The 22,107-nt window shown below is 32.0% G+C and overlaps 1 protein-coding gene across 8 annotated transcripts; it reads left to right on the top strand.

Moving 5' to 3' along the window:
- Positions 1-758: 758 nt before the first annotated feature.
- Positions 759-20,922, top strand: LOC148609991 (uncharacterized). Of its 8 annotated transcripts, none has more exons than XM_088541743.1 (12): positions 759-886; positions 4,529-4,617; positions 5,648-5,977; positions 6,267-6,320; positions 6,675-6,788; positions 15,597-15,665; positions 15,948-16,037; positions 16,879-16,950; positions 18,208-18,248; positions 19,220-19,264; positions 19,540-19,592; positions 19,952-20,922. In XM_088541743.1, exons 2-11 carry the CDS (start codon positions 4,551-4,553, stop codon positions 19,588-19,590), a joined length of 933 nt encoding a protein of 310 aa, XP_088397869.1. In that variant the 5' UTR covers positions 759-886; positions 4,529-4,550; the 3' UTR covers positions 19,591-19,592; positions 19,952-20,922. The 8 variants fall into 8 exon arrangements, with proteins under 8 accessions (XP_088397869.1, XP_088397868.1, XP_088397870.1 ...); XM_088541742.1 differs by lacking the exon at positions 759-886 and adding an exon at positions 1,019-1,174; XM_088541744.1 differs by lacking the exon at positions 759-886 and adding an exon at positions 1,019-1,174 and having other exon boundaries at positions 15,993-16,037.
- Positions 20,923-22,107: the final 1,185 nt, after the last annotated feature.

The following is a 22,107-nucleotide window of genomic DNA, read 5'->3' on the forward strand; positions in this document are numbered from 1 at the left end:
TTTTTCCAAATAACTCACAAGAAAGAGTTTTTTATGGTATGGGCAGTCTTGTCTATGGCGGAACGAAATGTCTTTTGAATTTGCTTATAATGCTGCAACATCGCTAATCATGTTTCCACAAATGGGAATATACGGGGCTTTCTATAAAAAGCTGTGTTTTATATCATTGTGATTACAAAAAAAAATATGTATAGCTTCAATGAATGATCATTCGTCTAAGAAAACAAAGTTATACAAAATATTTTGACGTTTTAAATTTTTGCGCGCTCAGCGACAACAAATTTTATTCTGGAATGTTATTCTAACTATATAAGCATCCTCCAATTTCAGGCGTTTTATTACAATTCACACTTAACGCTTTGAAGATTGTTGTCATGTTTTCACAGTTATAACAAACGCAATTGTTTATGATGTAAAATGTATTTTCATAGTTGATAAAACAACAAAATGACTCCATAATTGTAGATAATTGGTATAATCTATTTTTTTTCTGTTTCTTATCATCATTTGCTGTACTAACTATATTTTAGACTATTCCTTTTGACTCCTGCTTAGACTTTATCAGTTCGGTAATTTTGTTATTACTCTTCATTTCCATTGATTAAATGACAAGAAATGTATTTCTCGAGTTTAAAATAAAATCTGCAGATAAGTGAGGAATTGAAAGAGATAGAAAATTAACTACCATATAAGTGATCAGTCGTTTGAAAAAAATATTTAACTTATAAATACGCAAGCGCATAAAGTTATTTACACTACTGGAAAATAATACTTGTAGCGCCAATCGTTCATCAAATCACTATTGACAGGCAGTTTAATTTTTAAATATTCTTTTTGAATATCCTTAGTGTATGTAAGGATTTTGTTTGAAGTATCAAGTTTCAAGGTATGAAACATTTTCACATAGTAATATTTAAAGCTCGAAATAAACTTAACTATATTAAACACTCAATTTTCTACTGATAAAATACTTTCAAATAAAACAGATTTGTTGGGACTTAACTACCGGGTTGTTATCTCAAGGTCACCGTTTCTCAACTGAAATCTGATAAATTTAAATAGGTTAAGCTTTCAATGCGCATATCCTGAATTTACCATTGAACGACCCCTAAAAGAAGTTGTCAGTGGATATTCATGACATTCTAGAATCAAATTTGGTAGTGGTTATTTTGACGTAAGTGTATTTTTAATTTAACATTGATTTACAATAATATTAATATTAACCAATTACTGTTACAAAGGGACACGCAGACGCAGCGTGACACAATGGCGCTACTATTGACGACCTAAATCCGATAATGGTTAATGTCTATTAATTTGTAACTACATTTTGTTCAATTTTGTAGGATTCATATTGAATTCAACAGTATATGCTTACAATTGAGGTCTAGCATTACACAAAAAGAAAGCTTCAATTGAACCCTTAAAAGGAAACAACTTGGAATTCCCATTGTCTTTACTAAAAAATATTGCAGAGGCTCGAGCGTAAATGTCATTGTCTCTCAAGACACATACCACTTCTACAAAATGCTACCTTTATACAAATTCCTAGATAGACCTAAACGACTTACACAACCCATTTATTTGATTGGTTGATGATATGATCGTCACTTTGACCGAGTCGACCAATATGCGATAGGGATATCCGTTTCTAATGTGACTAACCACCTCATACCTGTTATGATAGTCTTTCTTTTTAAAAAGGACACTACCGTTAGCATGCATAAACAGAAGCAGGGACTGTTTATAGTCCAAGGGCATCACACTTTACTTTCAGCCTGATGTGTTTTTGTGCTGTTTGGTTTATGTTTGTCCTGTTTAAGCTTTCGATTTTCGAGTACAGTTATTTAATAGTGCCTTCCCTTTTCTTAAAGAAAACCGTTCTAAAATTAAAAAGTTCGATATTGCTACATCTTCTCAGCAGATGCCTCGTTGCATGTGATCTTATCGTGCAAACGGTCAAGAATCATACCAAAAAAAAAAGAGTCAGAAGTCACGGCAAAAAATATGTATATGGGTCATAGTTGGTTTGGATTTGGATACTGGTGCCCGAGTTTGAAGATATATCACGACAACAATGTCGCAGTTAACGGTCTAGAATATGAACCTTGTCCCAAACATTCCTTCAGTAATTGCCTAAAATAGATAAGAAAGGTTAAAAATTTTGTTTCGCTATTGTTTTTTCAAAAAATTCTATTTTCATTCTAATAATACTGAACCTAACATAAATTAAGGCCAGAGCTAACCCGAATAAATATATGGTGGTATAGCAATTATGTCAGAAGGTCGAACTTGACTGTGTTTGTTACCATATCTTTATTAACACCCTGTATGTTTGATAATAAGAAAACAACTAATAAAGGTAACTTTCATGTGTCCTAGTATCAGATTTGCAATGGCGAACAGCCCCACTAATGTGGGTTGCATTTGGTTACACTTTATCTTTGACTTGAGTACTTCATACAATTATTTCAGAAGTCTTTGGTCAATTTGAAATTTTATCCACTGCCTTTTTGACTTCTTTACTTCATTAACTTTCTGTAACAGCAAGTAGTATGTCATTTTGATTTATTGTTAAATCTATACCCCTAACAAATTTATCTATTGATATTTTCCTATCTGGTGAATGAGCTTTGAAGTACATTTCCCTTCTTTTGTTTATCATTACAGATTGTACAATATATCACATATCGCAAATGAAAATCGTATTTTGAATTACCATCGTTTTACACGTGGTTGAATGATACATAAATTAGTGCAAGAGTGTGTGATATTCAGATATGATCTATGACACGATACATAACGCATGTGCTGGAAATTGGCATAATTTGTCTTACTTCTACACTTTGTATTGTTTTAAAACCTCCATTCGATATCATTTATACTCCACACGACTACACTTGGTCGTTCCAATCGAAAACCAATGAACCATGCTCTGTAAGAGAACACAAGTATTCTTTTTTAAATGTGATTCTTACTAGGGCATTTTCAAAACAGGGCATTTTGTTATCAAAACTTACTTTAGAAGGGAGTAGAAGTAACATAGATTCATACCTGTTAGGATCAGAAGAAAACACACACACTATATATATATATATATATATATATATATATATATATATATATATATATATATATATATATATATGAAAAATTCCCAACGTTGTTAGAACTGTCTAATTTGCGCAAATATTTGGTCGTTCCCTCCACGGTACTCGAACTTGTACTGCTGTGACATCTTTGGCAAAACCGCCTGCATAAAGTCCAGCGCCCTAGACCACTCGGCGAGCTAGGCTATGTTAATAACATAGCCTTTGCTGGCCGGGTCATTCCTCCTTGTAGGATTAATCTAGGTCTATAACTTAGTACACGATGTATGGTAGTACAGGATAGTTCATTTAGGTGTTATTATGTAGCGTAGAGGATCAAATGAATGATGCATGTCACAACAAATCAATATTATACAAACGTCTCAGAATGTCACGACTCTATTCGCTACACTGCTCCATCGGATCAAATTGATACAAGGAAGATAAAGGCAAGGTATAGAAATGTCTGAAAAATTCAAGTACAAGTTCGAGTCCCGCGGAAGGAACGACCAAAAATTTGCATCGCAAATTTGACAGTTCTAACATCGTTGGGAATTTTTCAGACCTTTCTATACGTTTACTTTATCTTCCCTGTATCAGTTTGATCCGATGGATCAGTGTAGCGAATATAATATGTTTTAACTGATATTCTATTATGATTCAAAAAAACATTTGGCCCCAACAGATATTATTCTTGTAATATTAAAATTAACAATTATCTCCCAATGAAAGAGTTTTTTTTTTACAATTAATGTTTATAATTTTACCATACTAATTTTTCTGTAAGAAAGCTTTTTTAATAACTGAAGCGAATAATTTTTTAATCATTTTAAACACATTTTTTAACAGACAAAAATACATACCAGTATGATATTGCAAGATGTCAGAAAAAAATGCTCCATGTAATAGGTGTGATTTAATAAATATGACTTCAGATTTGGCTTTTTTTTCTTATTTGTTTCGAACGTCAACCTAATACATTTTGTAATAGACGTACATTAAAAACCGGCTTTTCTCAGTCGCAAAAATTTCGGAATAGCTTCAATGCTCTTGAAAAAATAAAATTATTTGAATGAGTAATGTTCTTAAATAGATTTCATACATGTATACGAATTGTGATACGTTATCACTACTAATTGTGATACTTAAATACAATTAAGATAGAACGAATATTGGTGGTCATGATTCAGACACCATGCACTTATAAAACGTTCGATCCTGACGATTTGTTCCTGTAAGGAAAGCTAGTTGACCCAGTAATTAAGACAAAATAGATTTAGGGGAGTAATTAAGACATTTTCGTTTTTCATCTTGCGTTCGTCTTCTGTTCCGATTTTTTTACCTTGTTAATGGTAAACACATATGTATTATTTTCAAAATATACGTTTTTGATTATATATAAGCGTTAGAAATCAAATATTATTTATTTTTTTTTGCAGTAAAAGATCTTGATAGATTTGAATGAAAAAAATGCAATATCTGAATGTACTACAGCTTTTGATATATGTTCTCTGTTTGAACCAAAGAGGTAAGGTGGTATGCGCATAAGTTGTGATACATCAATGAAAATATTATAGACAAATTCTACCTCCTAATATGAAGGATTCAATTGTTCAATCTTGCACAAAAAAAGCGCTTTAATTGTTTGTGAATTGTTTTCCAGTAAACTTCATTTGCATGTACTGGTCGCTCAAGAGTAACGATGGAGCGTCAGGATCTCAATATTTTGACCACAGTATCTACAGAAACGATTCCTTTGCATAACTCACATGACGATGCTATTATAATGACCAATAAGTGATGACACAATCCAAGTCAATTGAATTTGTTCTGCTGTCTATTCGACAGAGATCCTATTCTGATATCATGTCATCGCCGTGAACGGCTACATTTAAGCATCAACACTGGCGATACTAGCATTAAGACAATTATAATTTGAGAGGAAATGAAGGGTAATATTTAACAGAATTACGTATAAAATCAAGCTTAATGCAATTGTACAAATAGTCCGTAAAGTATATGGTAATGACAGGGCAAAAATCGGAAAGTTGAAAAACCACAAATATGGTCCTGACTTGGTACAGGCATTTCGGAATGAGATATTTGTTAAACCATGACTGAATATACAAAGGATGGTAGGACACCCTGGAAATGACAAGGGAAGGAATATGCTTCTTATAGCATGGTGGAAAGATTTGCCTTGAAGCAAAATTAGTTTTCCCAAAATCTGTATTTAATGAAAATGGTGTCAATGCAGCCCGGTAAACCGACCAAATTCTACTATCACAACTTGTACCACATTTTGCACTCTATCAAAACCACATTTTTAATCAGGATAATACATGTGAATATTCTGAAACTATCTACAGCATAAAAACATAAAAGTTATGCCCTAGCCCGTCCCTTGGAATCCATAGAAAGCTGTTGAAATATCCCAATTGCTTTATCATACTTTAGTGAAGCAGTTTAGTAACAAATAGAAGTCTTGCAATTGGTTGTATACAGATAACTATAATACATGTAGTCAGTACATCCGAATATTCCTTCTATTCATACAGGTTTTTCACAGTGTGGTATTAACCTTTGTCTTACCTGGCGGGTATCAACGAATAACTTAACATTAGTCTGTAAGGCAGGATCACTTATCCACAAAGTGCTAATAATTGACCCAACCGGCCATCTTCAAGCTGATTGTCTTCCCCCTTCTCCGGAAGTACACTGCGATCCATTCTACAGAAACGGGACTATAAGCCAGAATACACGAACAAATGAGACTATATACGTGGTAAGAGGAAAGATTGACAAAACCTTAAATGGCGTGTGGACTTGCCGTCATGGAATCCTAAAGGATGTAGCTAATGTTGAAGTAACGATATTTGAATCAAAAGGTATTGGCAGATAGGGCTTAACAGAACTTATTTTGTTTCTTATTCAAATTAAAATAGAATTGTATACATAACTATCTTCAAACTGAAGTAAGACTAAAAAATGTCGTAAAATAATAATTTTTTTTAAAAGTTTTAACTATACTAGGAATATATTCACCGTTTTCAATCATTGTTCTAAAAAAAAACAAAAAACAAAAACAAACAAACCAACACCCCCCCCCCCCAAAAAAAAAAAAAAAAAAAAAACCCAATTATTCTTTTTACTAAAATGCTGATCTGTTTGATATAGAAGACAGTACTAAAGCAGACGGAACAACAGTTGAATACAACTATTCGGCGCCCAGTAAGTGATAATTAAGACTTGTTTAGGATAAGATCAACTTTATATCTTGATTTCGGTATACCAATATCGAGGCGGCTACTATCGGACAATTCAAATACGTCAAACACGAAACCAAGAAAAACAAAATACGATATACATACACACTGTAGATAACTGAATAAAACATATTAAATTTAAAATATGAATATAAAGGGAGAAAAACGTAAAGTATGTTAAATATATACATCATATATTTCCCAATCTTCATGTTTTTTTTCAATCACTTTAAGTACGCATTTCATAGATGTCCATTTGTCTAAACAGTGACCTTTTCGTATTTGATGTATGACTTGATAGTGATTCTTATCTTGACAGAAAGTGATTGCATAAAAGAAAACTTGCTGTGGACGTTGACAGGTTTTGTCATATCTTCCTTGATGGCAACGATTGTATTGACATTTTTAGGGTTTCGTACAGATCCTTTTAATGGTAAGTTTTAATTACAAGCTTCATTTAATTATTGCTTTCCTTATAAGAAAAACAAATCAAATTTGTTGCAGAATGTTATTGATATACAGTGCATATTTGGTCACGAAAGTATTGTGCCATTTATATAGCAATACAAAACTACTATAGGACATTTAATTTCACTTCTGCACTATCAGGAATTTAACTACAGATTTCATGTATTTTAATGCCGATATAAAATCAATACTTTTCTTTCGAATAACATTTCAGTAAGGAATTTCTTTCGGTAATTTCAGTACTTACCCTTTTTTCATTTTATTCATTTTTATTCATTTTTCAGTACTGTAAATTTCAGCCATTTTTCTGTACTGAAAATGTCAGTCATTTTTCAATACTGTAAATTTCAGTCATTTTTCAATACTGTAAATTTCAGTCATTTTTCAATACTGTGGTTTTCTGTCGTTCCTTAGTACTTTGTCATTTCAAAGGAAACTATGATATTTACTGCTTTTTTTTCCACCTCTCATGAGTATGCTTTCATTGAATATATGTATTGTTGTCTTCTTCTTTTAAAGGTTTTTTGTCCTACACCAATTTACAATTTTATGCGGCCCAAACTCCAAACATCTTTTTAAGATTCGTTTTGGAGATTTTGTTCTGGTTTCCTTCCATTGTTATATCGATTTTCAAGTAATTTCTGGTCAAATGCATTTTAAATTGTGTTAGTTGTATGAGTTTTCATTTGTTCGAATATGAACACACAATAATGAAACTTGGTACATGTACATGTACAATTACAAGCAGAATGTGTGATGCAACAATTCTTAATGGTTTTCTATAACCATTTGTTATTCAGTACAGGAATGACACATTTAAATGAACGACTTTTTAATTTTTTTTATTTCGAAAAAGCATCATTTTTAACGTATAAATATGAATAGTAAATATCATGTTTAATCGTTTATTTACTATATATTAAACATCAAAAACTTACAATACATTTAGTGTTTTCCTATAATATATACAATAAGGGAAATATTATAAATTAATACATGGAAATATACACAGCTGTACCCTGAACACGTAACAATCGTCCCCAGATGGAAGTAAACTGAAAACCTGTCAGAACTCGTAGCAAAAAATGTGCTCTACCGAGCGCAGCTTGATACAACAACAGAGGTCGAACCCTGAAAATTGGTCCAAGTATTAACACACCATTCAAGCTAGATACAGTTCTGAATTTTGATTGCGATTCAATATTTGATACAGGAAACTAATTTGACCAGAATCACAGTGGCAACCTTATTCGTCAATAAGCACAACCCCAATTCAATCATAGCCTTCCTTTTGTGGTATGACACCTTGTGGTACAATTTCAAAGAGATTCATTCATATTTACTCAAGTTTTTGTCCGAAAATCATGAAAATGCTCGTTTCTGGTACATTTTTCCTAAACAGTTCAAGGCACACTCCCAACATCAATCCCAGACTTCCTTAAAGGTATGTCACCTTGTAGTATACTTTCATAAACATATACACTCATACTCAAGTTATTGTCCGGACATGAAGTGTCTATAAACAATGATAACAGCATACCATTATATGACCACCATTTTTTTCCGTACTCATAAAAAGGATTTGCAGAGGTCAATTTCAGAACACTTTCAGGACACAACATTTTAACTTGATGCGGTAAGGTTAAATGTTGATATATATAGCATAAGGTTCTTGGAAGAAAAGGAAAATGGTAAAATAACTTAAAAAAATAACAATACGACAATACAATAAGAAGAGAATTTCAAAACAAGAGGCTCCCAGGAGCCTGAATTGCTCACCTGGTTAAAATTTGTCTTTCAAGGGTAATAAATTTAACAAGATGTCCAACGATTTTGACGCAAGAAGATTTTGGTAGAACTTATCATCAGAATCATTTCAGCAATTATAGGTTTCAAGATATTGGCTAAAACTGTAAAAAAAAAATAACTTGCCATCTTTCAAGGGCAATAACTCTTACAAGGAGTCGCCTGACAACTTTGATCCCTATGGACTTTTAAAGGCCTTATAATAAGGATCATTTCAGCAATTGAAAGAGTTTGGCTAAACCTAACGGTTTTGAGATATATGCGAAAAACTACTGTCTGACCCCTATGTTCTATTTTTAGTAACGGCGGCCATGTTTTTCCGTGAATGAAATATCCCCACATTAGTTATATGCAGGGTATCCCAAGTAACAGTTATACCACGTTTGGTTCTAATCAGTCGAGTAGTTTCAGAGGAGAAGAGGTTTGTATAATTGTTAACGACGACGAAGGACGACGACGAGGACGGATGCCAAGTGGGCAAAAAATTACAATAACACAATACAATAAGATAGAAAAAGCAATAAATAAATTTAAGGGTATGGCACTTAGTGGTACAATTTCAAAGAGACCCATTTACTTATGATAAGTTTAGTGTCTGGAGTTCTGGAAAATGCTTGCTTCCTGTCCAATTTTGTTGCCTCATTCCTAAATAGTTAAATTCTTAACACAGGCATAAAATATTGTGGTACAATATCAAGACATCCATGCGCTTCCATTGGAGTTCCGTAGTAAAATTATATCAAATGTATGACTTTGTAGCAATTTTTGCACCCTAATTCCTAAACTGTTGGGCAATAAAATCTATATTTGTGGTTGTGTAAAAGTTTCAATTATTCCAAAAAAAAATAAATAACAATATTGCTATACAAAGCCATACGTCCCTCCTCACCAAAAAAGTTGAAGATCATACGTCCCATAACTCATGTATATTAGTCAAATCAATGGTGACTAACAATCTGATAAAATTTGAACAAAACCTGTATAGCTGTCTCCCAAGGTGTTGCATCCACAAAGTGTTCCTATAGGGTAGCATGTCCAAATTCAAGAAAGTCCCATAACGCCTGTAAAATTTGTCAAATCCAAATGGTGGCCCAATATGATCAACATAATGTGCTAACTAACAATCCTACAAATTTTGAACAAACTTTGTACAGCTGTCTCCAAGGAGTTGCATCCAATAAAGTGCTTTTATGTAGCATGCACATAATTTTATCAAAGTTTCATTACTCCTGTAAAATTGGTCAAATTAAAATGGTAGCCGAAATTGATCAATTATTGACTAATGTTCGAATATTTGCCTAAATTTATATGATAAAAACTGCTTATACAATACAAAGAACAAACACATGATTTAGCCGTTTAATACGTCATAATGGCCTAATAAAAATCCATATTTCCATAGACCAATATGAGGTATTGGACTAGTTAGTTAATACAGGTATAATTAGGTGAGGTTTTCCATATTTGCTGAGTTGTTGGTCCTCGGATGACCATATTGGACCAATAACTAAAGTAAAATGAAACCTTACACAATAATACTACATGTATATTAAATATGATGACCAACAATCCAATATAACAAGATCTGTACAGCTGTATCTGAAGGAGTTGTGTCCACAAAGTGTTCTATAGAGTAGCATGTACAATTCAACAAAGTCCAAAAACTCCTGTAAAATTTGTTTAATCAAAATGGTGGCCCAATGTGATCAATTACATATAATGACTAACAATCCTACATAATTTGAACAAAATCCCTCCACAGAGTTAAATGTGTTGGTTGGATATTTCTATATGTTTTTTTTACCAAAATGTATTCCCCTTATACAGTGGTAGCAAACAACTTCAAAGTTTGAAGTAAATCGAACATGCATTTTCAAAAAATACTGTAAAACTTGACCCTCCACCTTTTTTTAGAAAAAGTCTCATAACTTAGAAACTTAAACTAGAATTTTCTCTTTAAAGTATACAGATCATCAGACCATGATAACGAAGAACTTTATAAAGTATGAAAATAAGGTTTACTATTCAAGGAATTTTAAAGTTACCATGTTACATGTAAACACAGACAGACGGATGGATATATTAACGTGTACCATTATAAGACCCATCTCTAATTGATAGCCATACATGTACAAAAATTGTTTCCTAAAATCTTTTATATTCATTATATATAATATAATACAGTTTCTTCAATATTGCTCGCCAGTATTTCATTCTTTTTGTTCACAATGTGGGCTTTACAACCAACCTAAAATATAAAAAAGTCTAAAACATTATACATGCTCCATACTACATGTATTAGCACAACTGTATAGTACCATATACCATCCAATACATATATAATATATCAAATTTATAAAACAGAACTAGACATTGACAATAATGGGACTAATGTCCTTCGCAGCCTGTTGATTTGGGGATGACAATTCCATAACATTATATGAATCTTGCAAATTTCTGCAATCGTAAAAAACAGATTTAAAAAAAGAACAAACTGACAACAGAATCATAAAAATAAGATTTATAGTAACTTATTTTGTCCATCACAGCCGCTCTTTCTTTAAACTGGGTGGTGCAAGATTCCTCAAATACTGAAAGGCCTTCCTTTGTGTCTAATGAATCTATTGACTAAATATTAAGTTGTTTTTGAAATTACATCATTCTGACAACAATATGGCCAAAAATGAATGAAATATATGAATTTTGGTAAAATTCAAGCTATCTTTTTGCCATTTGCATTCAAGAATTTATAGAAATCCCTATGTTTTCTCAATGTAATGGATTTACAAATTCAAAATGAACACTTGATGATTAATTCACAGTATTTTTTAGGCCAATATGACCCCCAGTCTAATTAAAATTAGCCCCTCCAATTTTTATTTGTTGCAAACATAAAAAGTAGAAAAAAACATTAGGTCTAATTTTATTTGACTGATATGATCATCTCCTAATCCCCTCTTCCCTTCATCAAAATACCATTAGTTGCTTAGAAGTATCTGTAAGGTTTTAATACATACAACTTATTAGGTGGAGCTACGTTTGTATGTTGTGTAGTAACAAGCACTTCGTTCAACCTTTAATTGCTTTAATTTCAAAAGTAAGTCTTACATTTCACTTTTTGGACTATCATCATCAGGGGCGGATCCAGGATTTGAGTATAGGGGGCGTTAATTGAATTAAATGCTGTGCAAAGCAAGGCAAAAAATATTATGGGGTGAAACTTGTGGTTGAAAAATCTTTTTCTAACCAATGGGGCGGGGGGGGGGCGTTCGCCCGGTACACCAGTCCTTGGATCCGCGCCTGATCATCTGCCAAATATCCTGGTACAGTATCACCCTGGTAATCTGCACTTAATTGTCATCAAGGTTACTGAAATATTTAAAGAGAGAAAATTAAAAAAAACATCATCATCTTTCCCTCGTTCGGAACAATTAAGTCAAATTATGTTCTTCAATGATTTTGTGGAAGACTGTGAAAAGTCGTTAAGAGTTTCAGTTGAAAAATAGAGAAAGGTGTTACTTACAAGTGTATCTTTTGAGTACTGCAACACTATTCAAGTGGCACTGCTTGCAAGAGTCATGCAGATTCTGTAATATGGGATACCGAAACAACTCCAAAAAGACTTCAAATTTTTATTTTTGTTATTAAGTAGCACTTCATCTAAGAACCATGCATATTGTGATATATGGCCGAAATGCCTAGCCTACATATTTTTATGTTTGATGTTTTGTTTGTATTGACGTAGTAAATATAAATTAACATTCTGTTTTTCATAGCACCCATGTTCTTACATGTAGGAGAAAAAAAATTATATAGAATTCACTGTAGAATTCAAAATAAAGGGAGATTACTCTACAAATGACACTAAATACAATAGGTCTCAGCCTTGTATTCTTTGCCCCATAGGCTTCTACAGTAAACCATAAATTTTTATGATTTTTTTAAAAATAGACAAGGAGTTTCAATCTAACTTTTGACCATGTTTTTTTTCATTAAGGAAATGTCAAAAATAATTTTTAGGTCCATTCTAGAAAAAAAAGGCATGAACTTTGGTACACCAGAACATGTCAAACTAAAAATAGACAACCGCTACTTTCATTGTTATTTTGAGTTCATAAAATAAGACTCATTTTCTGACGCATTATTTTTCATGAAAATGCTGTTGCATTTCTACAAGTGTGTTCAATTTCCAACTTAAAGACAAAATATTTTTGTCCTCCTGCTTTCCTTTGAACTTTTGTTTCAATTTTAATGTAGGTATATGTACCTTATAACAGTATTAAGTCAAATATCTGATTTTTTCCGAAAAGAGACAAGTTTTGATAAAAAAAGAATTTGGTTACCTTTTAAAGATGAAAAGTGGTCTGAATTGATAAGACAAATGCCTAAACTATTCTATGAATACCAAATTGACTGACCAAAGTGTAGACAACAGTTGCCAAGCCTATACATAAGCTCTTGGCAAAAATACGGGATTACGAAAAGCCTATACATGTATATAGGCTCTTTGTCATAGTAAGGGTTAATTGATTGAGTCAAGAGTAATAAAGGACACTTCTGTTAAAAGTTTTGTCTCTACCGTAAACATGTTAAAGGAACATAATCTTGACATTCATCTTAGGTTTTAGTGTCCACAAAATTGCAAATAAATTTGTAGTTAATAGAAGCAAATTTATCAGTTCAGTTAGAGATAGGGGAAGGCAACGTTACATCAAATACATGTAACTCATATAAATATAGAAGGCAATTTCGACCCTGACTTATCTTGTCCATAAAACAAGTGCATGCTGATTTAACTATTTTATAGACACATTATATTAATATTTCAAACCTAACAGCACAATATATGCCTCTTTAAGAACTATAAACCATTATGGCGTAAGCCTGCTATGAAAATGTAGAAAAAGTAAGATTAAAAAAATAATTTTCAGATGCAAAAACCCAATGTCTATAAAAATTTGTTGGGTCCTACTTTTTTACAGAAAAATCTTATACCGTGAAAAAAATACACATTTCTCCCTGAATAAAATATACAACACTTAGCTTTAAACCTACATATTTTTTATTTTTAACTGACATTACAAGTACATGGTTTGTGGTAAAAAGCGACAACAATGTACATGTTTATGTATATTGAAATATAAAAGTGAGGTTTACAACAATTACTTTAAACGGATTACAGTGTCCTTGCTCGGGAAAAATGGAGGAGGCAGTGTGCCATTCCCCTATCACATTCATACCTCTCTGTCCCTATTGAGTACCCCCTCAATTAATTATGGAATATCTTGATAAGATTACACACTTGTTAATTACCCAAGCCAATTTAGTCAATATAGATATTAGGATTAGGCCCTGGCTGCAGCACGAATAATTTTTCTGGAGTACATTGTATGTGAACAGGTTGAGAACAAGTTCTAAAATAGAGTTCCCCCTCTTTTAAACTACATGTACGCACAAATGGTGGGTTTTTAAAATAAAAAAAACATAGTTAAGATAAAAGTGGGAATACTGATTTATTGTTTTTGCAATAGCAATATCTTTTCTGAGAAGATTCACTTTTACATCCATGTATGTAATTTAGTATCTAAAAAGTTAGAGGTCTTGAAATACACAATGTACATGTATTGTACTTTGTAGTCCAAATACATTGCAAGTTTGCCATCTTCGAAGGTTAATTTTTTATTTTGCTTGGACAGATTAAAAAATGACATGATGAACGTCATGATTGTGTTGACTTGAAATATTGCATTTTGGACCTACATGTACAGTATAATTAGTAGTAGTACATACTGAAAAAAAAACATATGCTTCCTTTGCAAACAGCAAAAACATGGATTTTTCTAGCATTCAGCATAATTCAAAGAATATCATATCAAATCATGCAATATTCCCAAAATTTTGATTTAACCTCCCTAATTTTGACTCTTAACTTAAATGGCAAAATTTTTCGATAATTCCCAACACCCCCAGAAAGGCAGAATGGCCAGAATACCAAGATACAATCCTGAAAAAAATTACTAAAAATTACAGAAATATTCCATCGGTTAACAATAATCCATTTTTTAAAAAAAAATTTGAAATGGGTAAAAAGCACCTTATGAGTGTGGTGGTGGTGTTGGGGGAATTGAGACTTGTTCCCAAGCTGGTGAATGCGATAGTGTACGTTTCATTTGTATCTACATCAAATATTGCGCCAACACCAAGCTCAAGTTCTTCTACAAACTTGTTAAAAGAACAGTTTCCTCTTCTGGTGATGTCTGTGTGGCAGTATGATATCATTAAAATTTAACCGGCGACGTTTCCAACTGAAATTTGAACGCCAGTTTTCGTTTTTTGTCGGTATCACTTATGCGCTTAAATTTTCACAATTATCTTCTTCTTGGTAAAACGCTCGAAAGATCTGTAAACAAATTACGTCATTTTGCACGTTTGTTTTGTTTATATAAACATTAAAATGAACGAAGTTGAATATTCCGACAACACTAGTCTAATTTTTTTTCTCGATAAATCGTCGTAAATCAATTATTTGTACTGAAAAACGACAGAAAACCACAGTAGTGAAAAATGACTGAAATTTACAGTACCGAAAGTTTACTGAAATTTTCAGTACTGTAAAATGACAAATCAAAGTACTGTAAAATGACAAAAAATCAAAGTACAGTAAAATGACAAAAAAAAGGTAAGTACTTAAATTACGGAAAGAAATTCCTTACTTAAATGTTATTCGAAAGAAAAGTACTGATTTTATATCGGCATTAAAAGTACATGAAATCTGTAGTTAAATTCCTGGTAGTGTACTGATTATTTAATTTGCTTTATTAAAATATATGTACTTTCAATTTCGATTTTGACCTATTATAAAAAAAACCCCTAGTTTTACCGCATCTATTTTCATTTTTCTTGTGACAACATAATGTTCTGGTTACAATGAAACTGTTTCAAATTAATTTTTATTTGTTTCAAAAAGATATTGTGAAGAAATTGTTTCAACGAGGGGACGAAGAAATCTACTGCTTACAAGACAACATTATTATAAGTAAGAATAACCATTGATTTAAATCTGGAAATGATACCGAAAGTAGAAGAATCATTCGGAGACATATTCTTCCCAAACATATACTTAAAAAGTTTCATTCATTGTGATTTATTATTTTGATTTGGAGATTGAGTGTTTAAAATATTAAAGCGTCTCTTAACCTTTAAATAATAGTTAAATTTCATACATACGCATGTATAGTTACAAACAATCCTTTGGTCATATACATTTATATGAGGATACCATATTTTTTTCATAGGTCGACTGTTATTATTATTTCAGAAATTAAAACAATTTTGTTTTGGATTTTTTCCCTTGTTTTTTTTGGAGTCACAGTAGCTGAAGGATTAGGAAATGATAATACGTGCACAAGTAGGTAAATGTAAAAAATATTAGTTTTGTCGGCAAATGTAGCCTTATATAGAACCTTGATTATTGAGGACTTGATTAAGAGGTGAAACTTTTAATTTTAATGTTCTGTAAGCTTGGATTCTTGATATCAGAATAATGTATCCATCTAATACAATACATACACCTTTTTGGAGATGTCGCGACGGCGGCGATAGTTATACATTGCTCCAAAACACTTGACGATTGACACAAACGTATTTTCGCTACTGATGGATCTACTTTGATTTTTAAATAACATTTTCTTCTGCAGATAAATTACATTTTTCAAATGATCACCTTTGTTCTATTTCTGTTTTTACAATCGGCTATTTCGTTCTGTACAGAAAGCATCATCGCCAAAAATTGCGCTCTTTCCTTACCTAAACTTTATGTATATGCTGATATGTGGTATTTTATGACAATACTCATGTTTCCTCCTTTTGTTATAATTTTAGGTCTTAATTTTACTAGAATCGAGAATGAAGGTTATGGTTTAAAATTAAAACTCCGAAAATCATAATTTGAAAACAATAAACACGATGCAAAGTCAAACAAATAAGACATACCTATACAAAATCAAAAGAAAAAAAAACAACTTGTACTTCACTAAATATACTGGATCTGAGGGAATAGAAAGCGTTTTGTTTTGTTTTGAACGTCTACAACAACACATAAAATTAGTAGGTTAACACTTTTTACTCCCCAGTTTTTGCCTTGATATTTCAATTTAATATACAGAATGGCCTTATTGACTAATGTATTGTTTTTGTGTAATGACGTAGAGTGTATCACTTCTATAATTATGTAATTATCTTGCATTTAGATAAGTACGTGTTTTCCATTGTTGGATTTTTGTTTGGTTTCGTCGGTAACTGCTTTTGCCTTAACAGAAATGGCAAGTATATAATGAATTGTTTGTAATTTTTAATATTTTTTTTAATATATTGTACACAAGATTTATAGATATACAATATCAAAATGTTTAACGTAAAAAAGATGACATTATTCAGGTAATCATCTCTATATGAATAATCTATATAAGGTATTAGAAAGAGTTGTTTGTAAACGCCTAAATGGCCATACTTGGGTATTTAATAAGAGTTTATAACGAGAATAAGTCTGAAAATTTCAGTATGTACAATTGCGTTCAGTTAAAATATATTGTCACATCATCTTTGATCTTGCACAATTTTTCGTTGAGTATTAAGATAAATGGAACATGTTTTAAAAGTTTACGCTATTACCCTTTAAGCCAAAGCTCAGTTCATGTTCGGAATTTATAGGTGTAAACTGGTCTGGAGCTGGCATGTCAGTTAACTGCTAGTAGTACTTTTTGGTGCATTTGTGAACCTATAATCAGTTTCTTTATTCCTGTTTTTCAAGGGACTCCGACCTGTTTGTACTGATTTTAAGGTGCCGTTAAATGTTTAAATATTTTTTCACAATAAGATTTCATTCAAAAGGTGTGTGTGTGTGTGTGTGATCACGCCTAAGTGTTATGACATCCCTGCCTTATTTGTGCTTGTCCTAAGTCTGGAATTTCTGGCCTCTGTATGTATTGTTTTGCTTCAGTTTTTAGTTTACTCTTATGTTGCAAGAGTATACAGTGGAAAATTTTTCCCTGGACCTGTGTTTGATACTGCAGTTGCCTAGTGGTGTAAACGTCTCCTCGTCGTACATTTAAGACCCCTGGATGACCTTGCGCTGACATTTTTTATCTCGATGGGATTCTTGTCTGTGTGACATATTCACAATATCAATTCGTCTTATATCTGCTTGGAACAATATTCACCACTATATATATAGTTAATCTGATATTTGATATTTTTAATGCCGAGCGTATACATGTTTGTATGATACTTCAGAATGCTTAAACTTCATTGATTCATAAAGATATAAACAAATTGAATACAGCCTTTCATTCTATGTAATGATTCGTTTGAATATGTAAATCATGAGATTTTGACTTCTATTGTATGTGTCTGCAAAGTATGTGTTAAAACGACATTTAAAAGCGATATTTGGTGTATACATCTGCACCAATATAATTTATGGTTTAAGAAGAGGAATGAATGAAAAACTTTCTAGGACGTCGCCAAGCCTAAAAAGATCCGAACCTAACAACTGACCGGATTCACTTTTGTCTTTTAAGACTGTGGTGTCCTAGATGGGGTTCATGCACATTCGCATCCGGTATGTTTATTGCTCCGACAATTCTTACAAAGTGTAACTTATTGAACGTACGGGCTGCTGACCACTTATTCCAGAACAAAAATGCTGACTATTTCTACTAATCCAACCATGTTCTATCACTTTTACTGGGGATTAAAACATCTTCTGAAACGAATCTCTCTGAAAGTTCCTTTCTAAAATTAGCCTTTGTAGCAGTAATAAGATCTATACTGATACCACACACTCCGAAGAAGGAATAGCTGAAAACAATAGATGTGTGCTATTCTCTTGTGGTCTCTTGTGGAAGATTATTATGATCTATTGTCTATATACTGGATTCCTAATATCCACAAAAACCCATACAAACAACGCTACATATCTGGATCTGCAAAATGTGCCACCAAACCTCTTTAAAAACTTATAACATTTTACTCACTGCTGCCAAAGAAGGTCTCCAGTTATACAGCGACACTTGTTACTCCTGTAGTGTTATTTATTCGGTGTTGATCCTATAAACCCTCTACTCCAGATTATTATCAGAGTGCAAAAGGATTTAAGCGTATGATTTTACACTTCTTTATATTTTTTATTTCACATTCTTAATTAAATTCCCGGCTAAAAAACATTATACATCGTTTTTACTGAAAAAAACACAATACACCTAGACACAAATATGTAGTTCTTGGTAGAGATTCCTTGCACTCTGTAAAAATTAATTCCAAATTAATTCAAATATACCGATGAAGATATGTTCAAGTTGATTCTGGATTTTTTTTATTAAATAATTTGTCCAGTATGGTGGACGCATTTTTTCAACAAACGGTCAGCAATCCAACGGGAACAAGTTGTGTTCCTCTACTTTCTGACCTGTTCCTTCACTTTTATGAAAGAGTAATCAAGAGAGCAAAAGTTAATCAATAGTCATTGTCCCTAGATTATGTTATTTTGGTCGACATTTGAATATCGGTACTTAAATTTCAATTTTACAATAGTTAACAGGGAACACGACACAGAAAACAGACCGGAGGAAATGGAACGTAAATATATTTCTGTTTTTAAAATACCCTAAATGGTACTGCAGATATTTGATTTTGATTTCATTTGTGCAATGTTTTGAAATGCAAACACTCAATGATTTATAGTTTAAAAAGTAGCAAACAGAACTGAAATATAATTATATTTAAAATACTTCAAAATTAATTGAAAGTCTTCACATTTAAATTGATTATCAATATGGTATGTTTTAATCATTTTAGCAAACTGCTATTATTTGATTGTATTTAAAAAAGCATTTATATATTCATTGTTTTAGTGGCACAAATCATGTCTAGTAGATCAGATGAAGAATCATAAATTAAAATGAGTGTATGTACAATTACTTATTCATCAATACAATCAATAAAATGTCAAGATGCATATTTTAAAGTATTACTTATATTGAGGATAGAAATAAAGGTTGCATTATAAGAGTATAAACTTCGATGGACAAGTAAAGATGCAAGAATATGATACTTTCTGTATAGAAAATACACGAAGCATTGTAAAATTTGTTTTGAATCCGCATTTTGATGCTAATTCCGAATGCAAGCAAGTGAATTACATATTTCTATTGATTTATGTTTTAAACAATATTGTGAGTAAATTTTCAAAGAATATACTTTTATAGAATATTTATTTAGAATATGTTAAATATAAAAAAAAGTATTTTCATTCTGTAATTTCAGAGAACAAAACTGGCCTAAAATTGGTCAATAAGAACGACGACCCAGTAGAAAAGCAGTTTCTGCCAAATTGTATGCTACTTATATATGGGATGCAACTAAATTTTCTAGACAAGAGTAGACTATAGTATAAATCAGGAACAAATCGGATGGAAAGACACAAAAGAAGCTTTTGAGGGGGTTATGAATATTGGAAATGGTAAATTAAACTTGGAGTTTGCTTTTGAAAGGGTTTTATAAGTGGTGAAACTTGACATTGGTTATCATTAGAACTTTAATGGCTTTTTTTGTATAGCTTTTATTGTTTGCCGATGTCATAGTATGTGGATATAAAGCTGCAAAAAACAAACTTAACAGCTTTGGTCAAATCATATGCAAAATGCAGAAGGAATTGAGGTTAATTGTGCAAAAACGATATCCAATGCAGAAAATTTGATCTTTCGTGAACAGAAATTTGAAAGATATGAAGACTTCAAGTGCGAAAAAATAATTATTCTGCCGGAAAAGGACCCGTGTAAGCTGAGGTCACGTGCACTTGTCTTAACAAGTTCTCTTTACCAATGTAACTAATTATAACTGACAGCGTCATGGACGTATTCAAATCAAAGGCAAGAGAATATTTGACGTCATAATACCCTATACTTCAAGACATGATGGGGCTTTCGAGGAGAAGCAAACGAAATGTATATGTTTTCACGAATGAATCATGTACTTGTACTCGTAGCAGAACAATGACCGGGTTATATTTCACTCGTCAAGGCAATTATTAGTCTTTTTGCTCGTTCAGCTACACTCAACTTATGAAAAAAATTGAATTTCTCAAATTCGTGAAAGATAACCCAATCTTTTAACTTCTCTCATATAAGAATCAAATATTATTCTTGAACAGTCAGACCACATTGAAGTGGAAAGGTATTAAAAAGTAGTATGTTATTAATAATATGCAAACGTAATAAAAAATAATCGTGGTGGAACTTGAGTTTGCTCTTCACTGTATAACATTTCTATAGCTCATACTATCGTCGTCTATTGCATGCGAACTACTGTGAACAACAATCAATTAAGTATGCCTTTGCCAGGGAATTCGATTCAAATTCACCCAAAAACAATATTGACAACACACTGGTATTTAAATGTGTCGTTCTGAGGTGTCCGTTGTTGATGCCAGCATTTGTAGTTGTTCTTTTTTTTGTTTGGTTTTACAGTTTTTTTTTGCACCAGTACTAAATCTTATTTCACAGATATTATCTTTCCTGAAGAATTAAATGATAGCTTTTTTTCGGATTTCAGCCTGACAGGAAGTCGCGTTTTTCGGAACATCTACATATAAATTATGGTATTTTCGTATCTTTTTTCACTAAAAGCGTGTGTTATATGGTTTTCAATAATTATAAGTCAGATCCTTTTTTTACTTCCGATATTCCATAGAATAAGCTTTTCTGGCCTTTTTTGTTTTAAAATTTTTGCACTGTCTGGTTTTACCGGTATTTTATTTTGGGAAGAATAAAACAATTTCAGCCTGGCAGAAAGTCGCGTTTTTTGGAAGGTCACATATAGAGTTTGATATTTTCGTTTTTTTTTCACTAAGAAGCGTGTTTTGAATGGTTGTCACTAATCATTTCAAAATACTTTTTTTCATTTCTGATATGCCATAATATACAATATACGCAAAAGACAATTTGAACATCTGGTTTTTCATTCTATACCGCATACAACAAATTACTGCTATTTTTGTAAGGAAAAGTTTAGAAATGAGTCAAACTAAGAAATCATTCGCTCATATCTCAACAGGTTCTATGTCAATGACCATTCATACTGCATCCTAGCTTATTTTCATGTTCAATGTGACCACACATATGTACTATTAATTGAACCAAATCCTATTCTAAGCAATGCTAAGTCATTCAATATCAAGGCAATTTAAGTTTATCCCAATCTGATGCTGATGTCAAATTTGAGTTTAAAAAATACCTGCCCTAACCCACCAAATCAGAAAATCCAAAAACTTTCTTATGCTGAAGTCGACAAGTCCACAAAGTCAACCAGACTATTTGTACTTTGCAATACCATTGTCACCGGAAAAGACAACTGATGATAATCAGAGAGTGATTATAAAGCTGCACGAAATATTATACACCTACTGAAAAAAAAATCCAACC

This window comes from Perna viridis, chromosome 8 (genome assembly GCF_037379345.1).
Source record: "Perna viridis isolate PV_CMFRI_1.1 ecotype Kerala chromosome 8, ASM3737934v1, whole genome shotgun sequence".
NCBI lineage: Eukaryota > Metazoa > Mollusca > Bivalvia > Mytilida > Mytilidae > Perna > Perna viridis.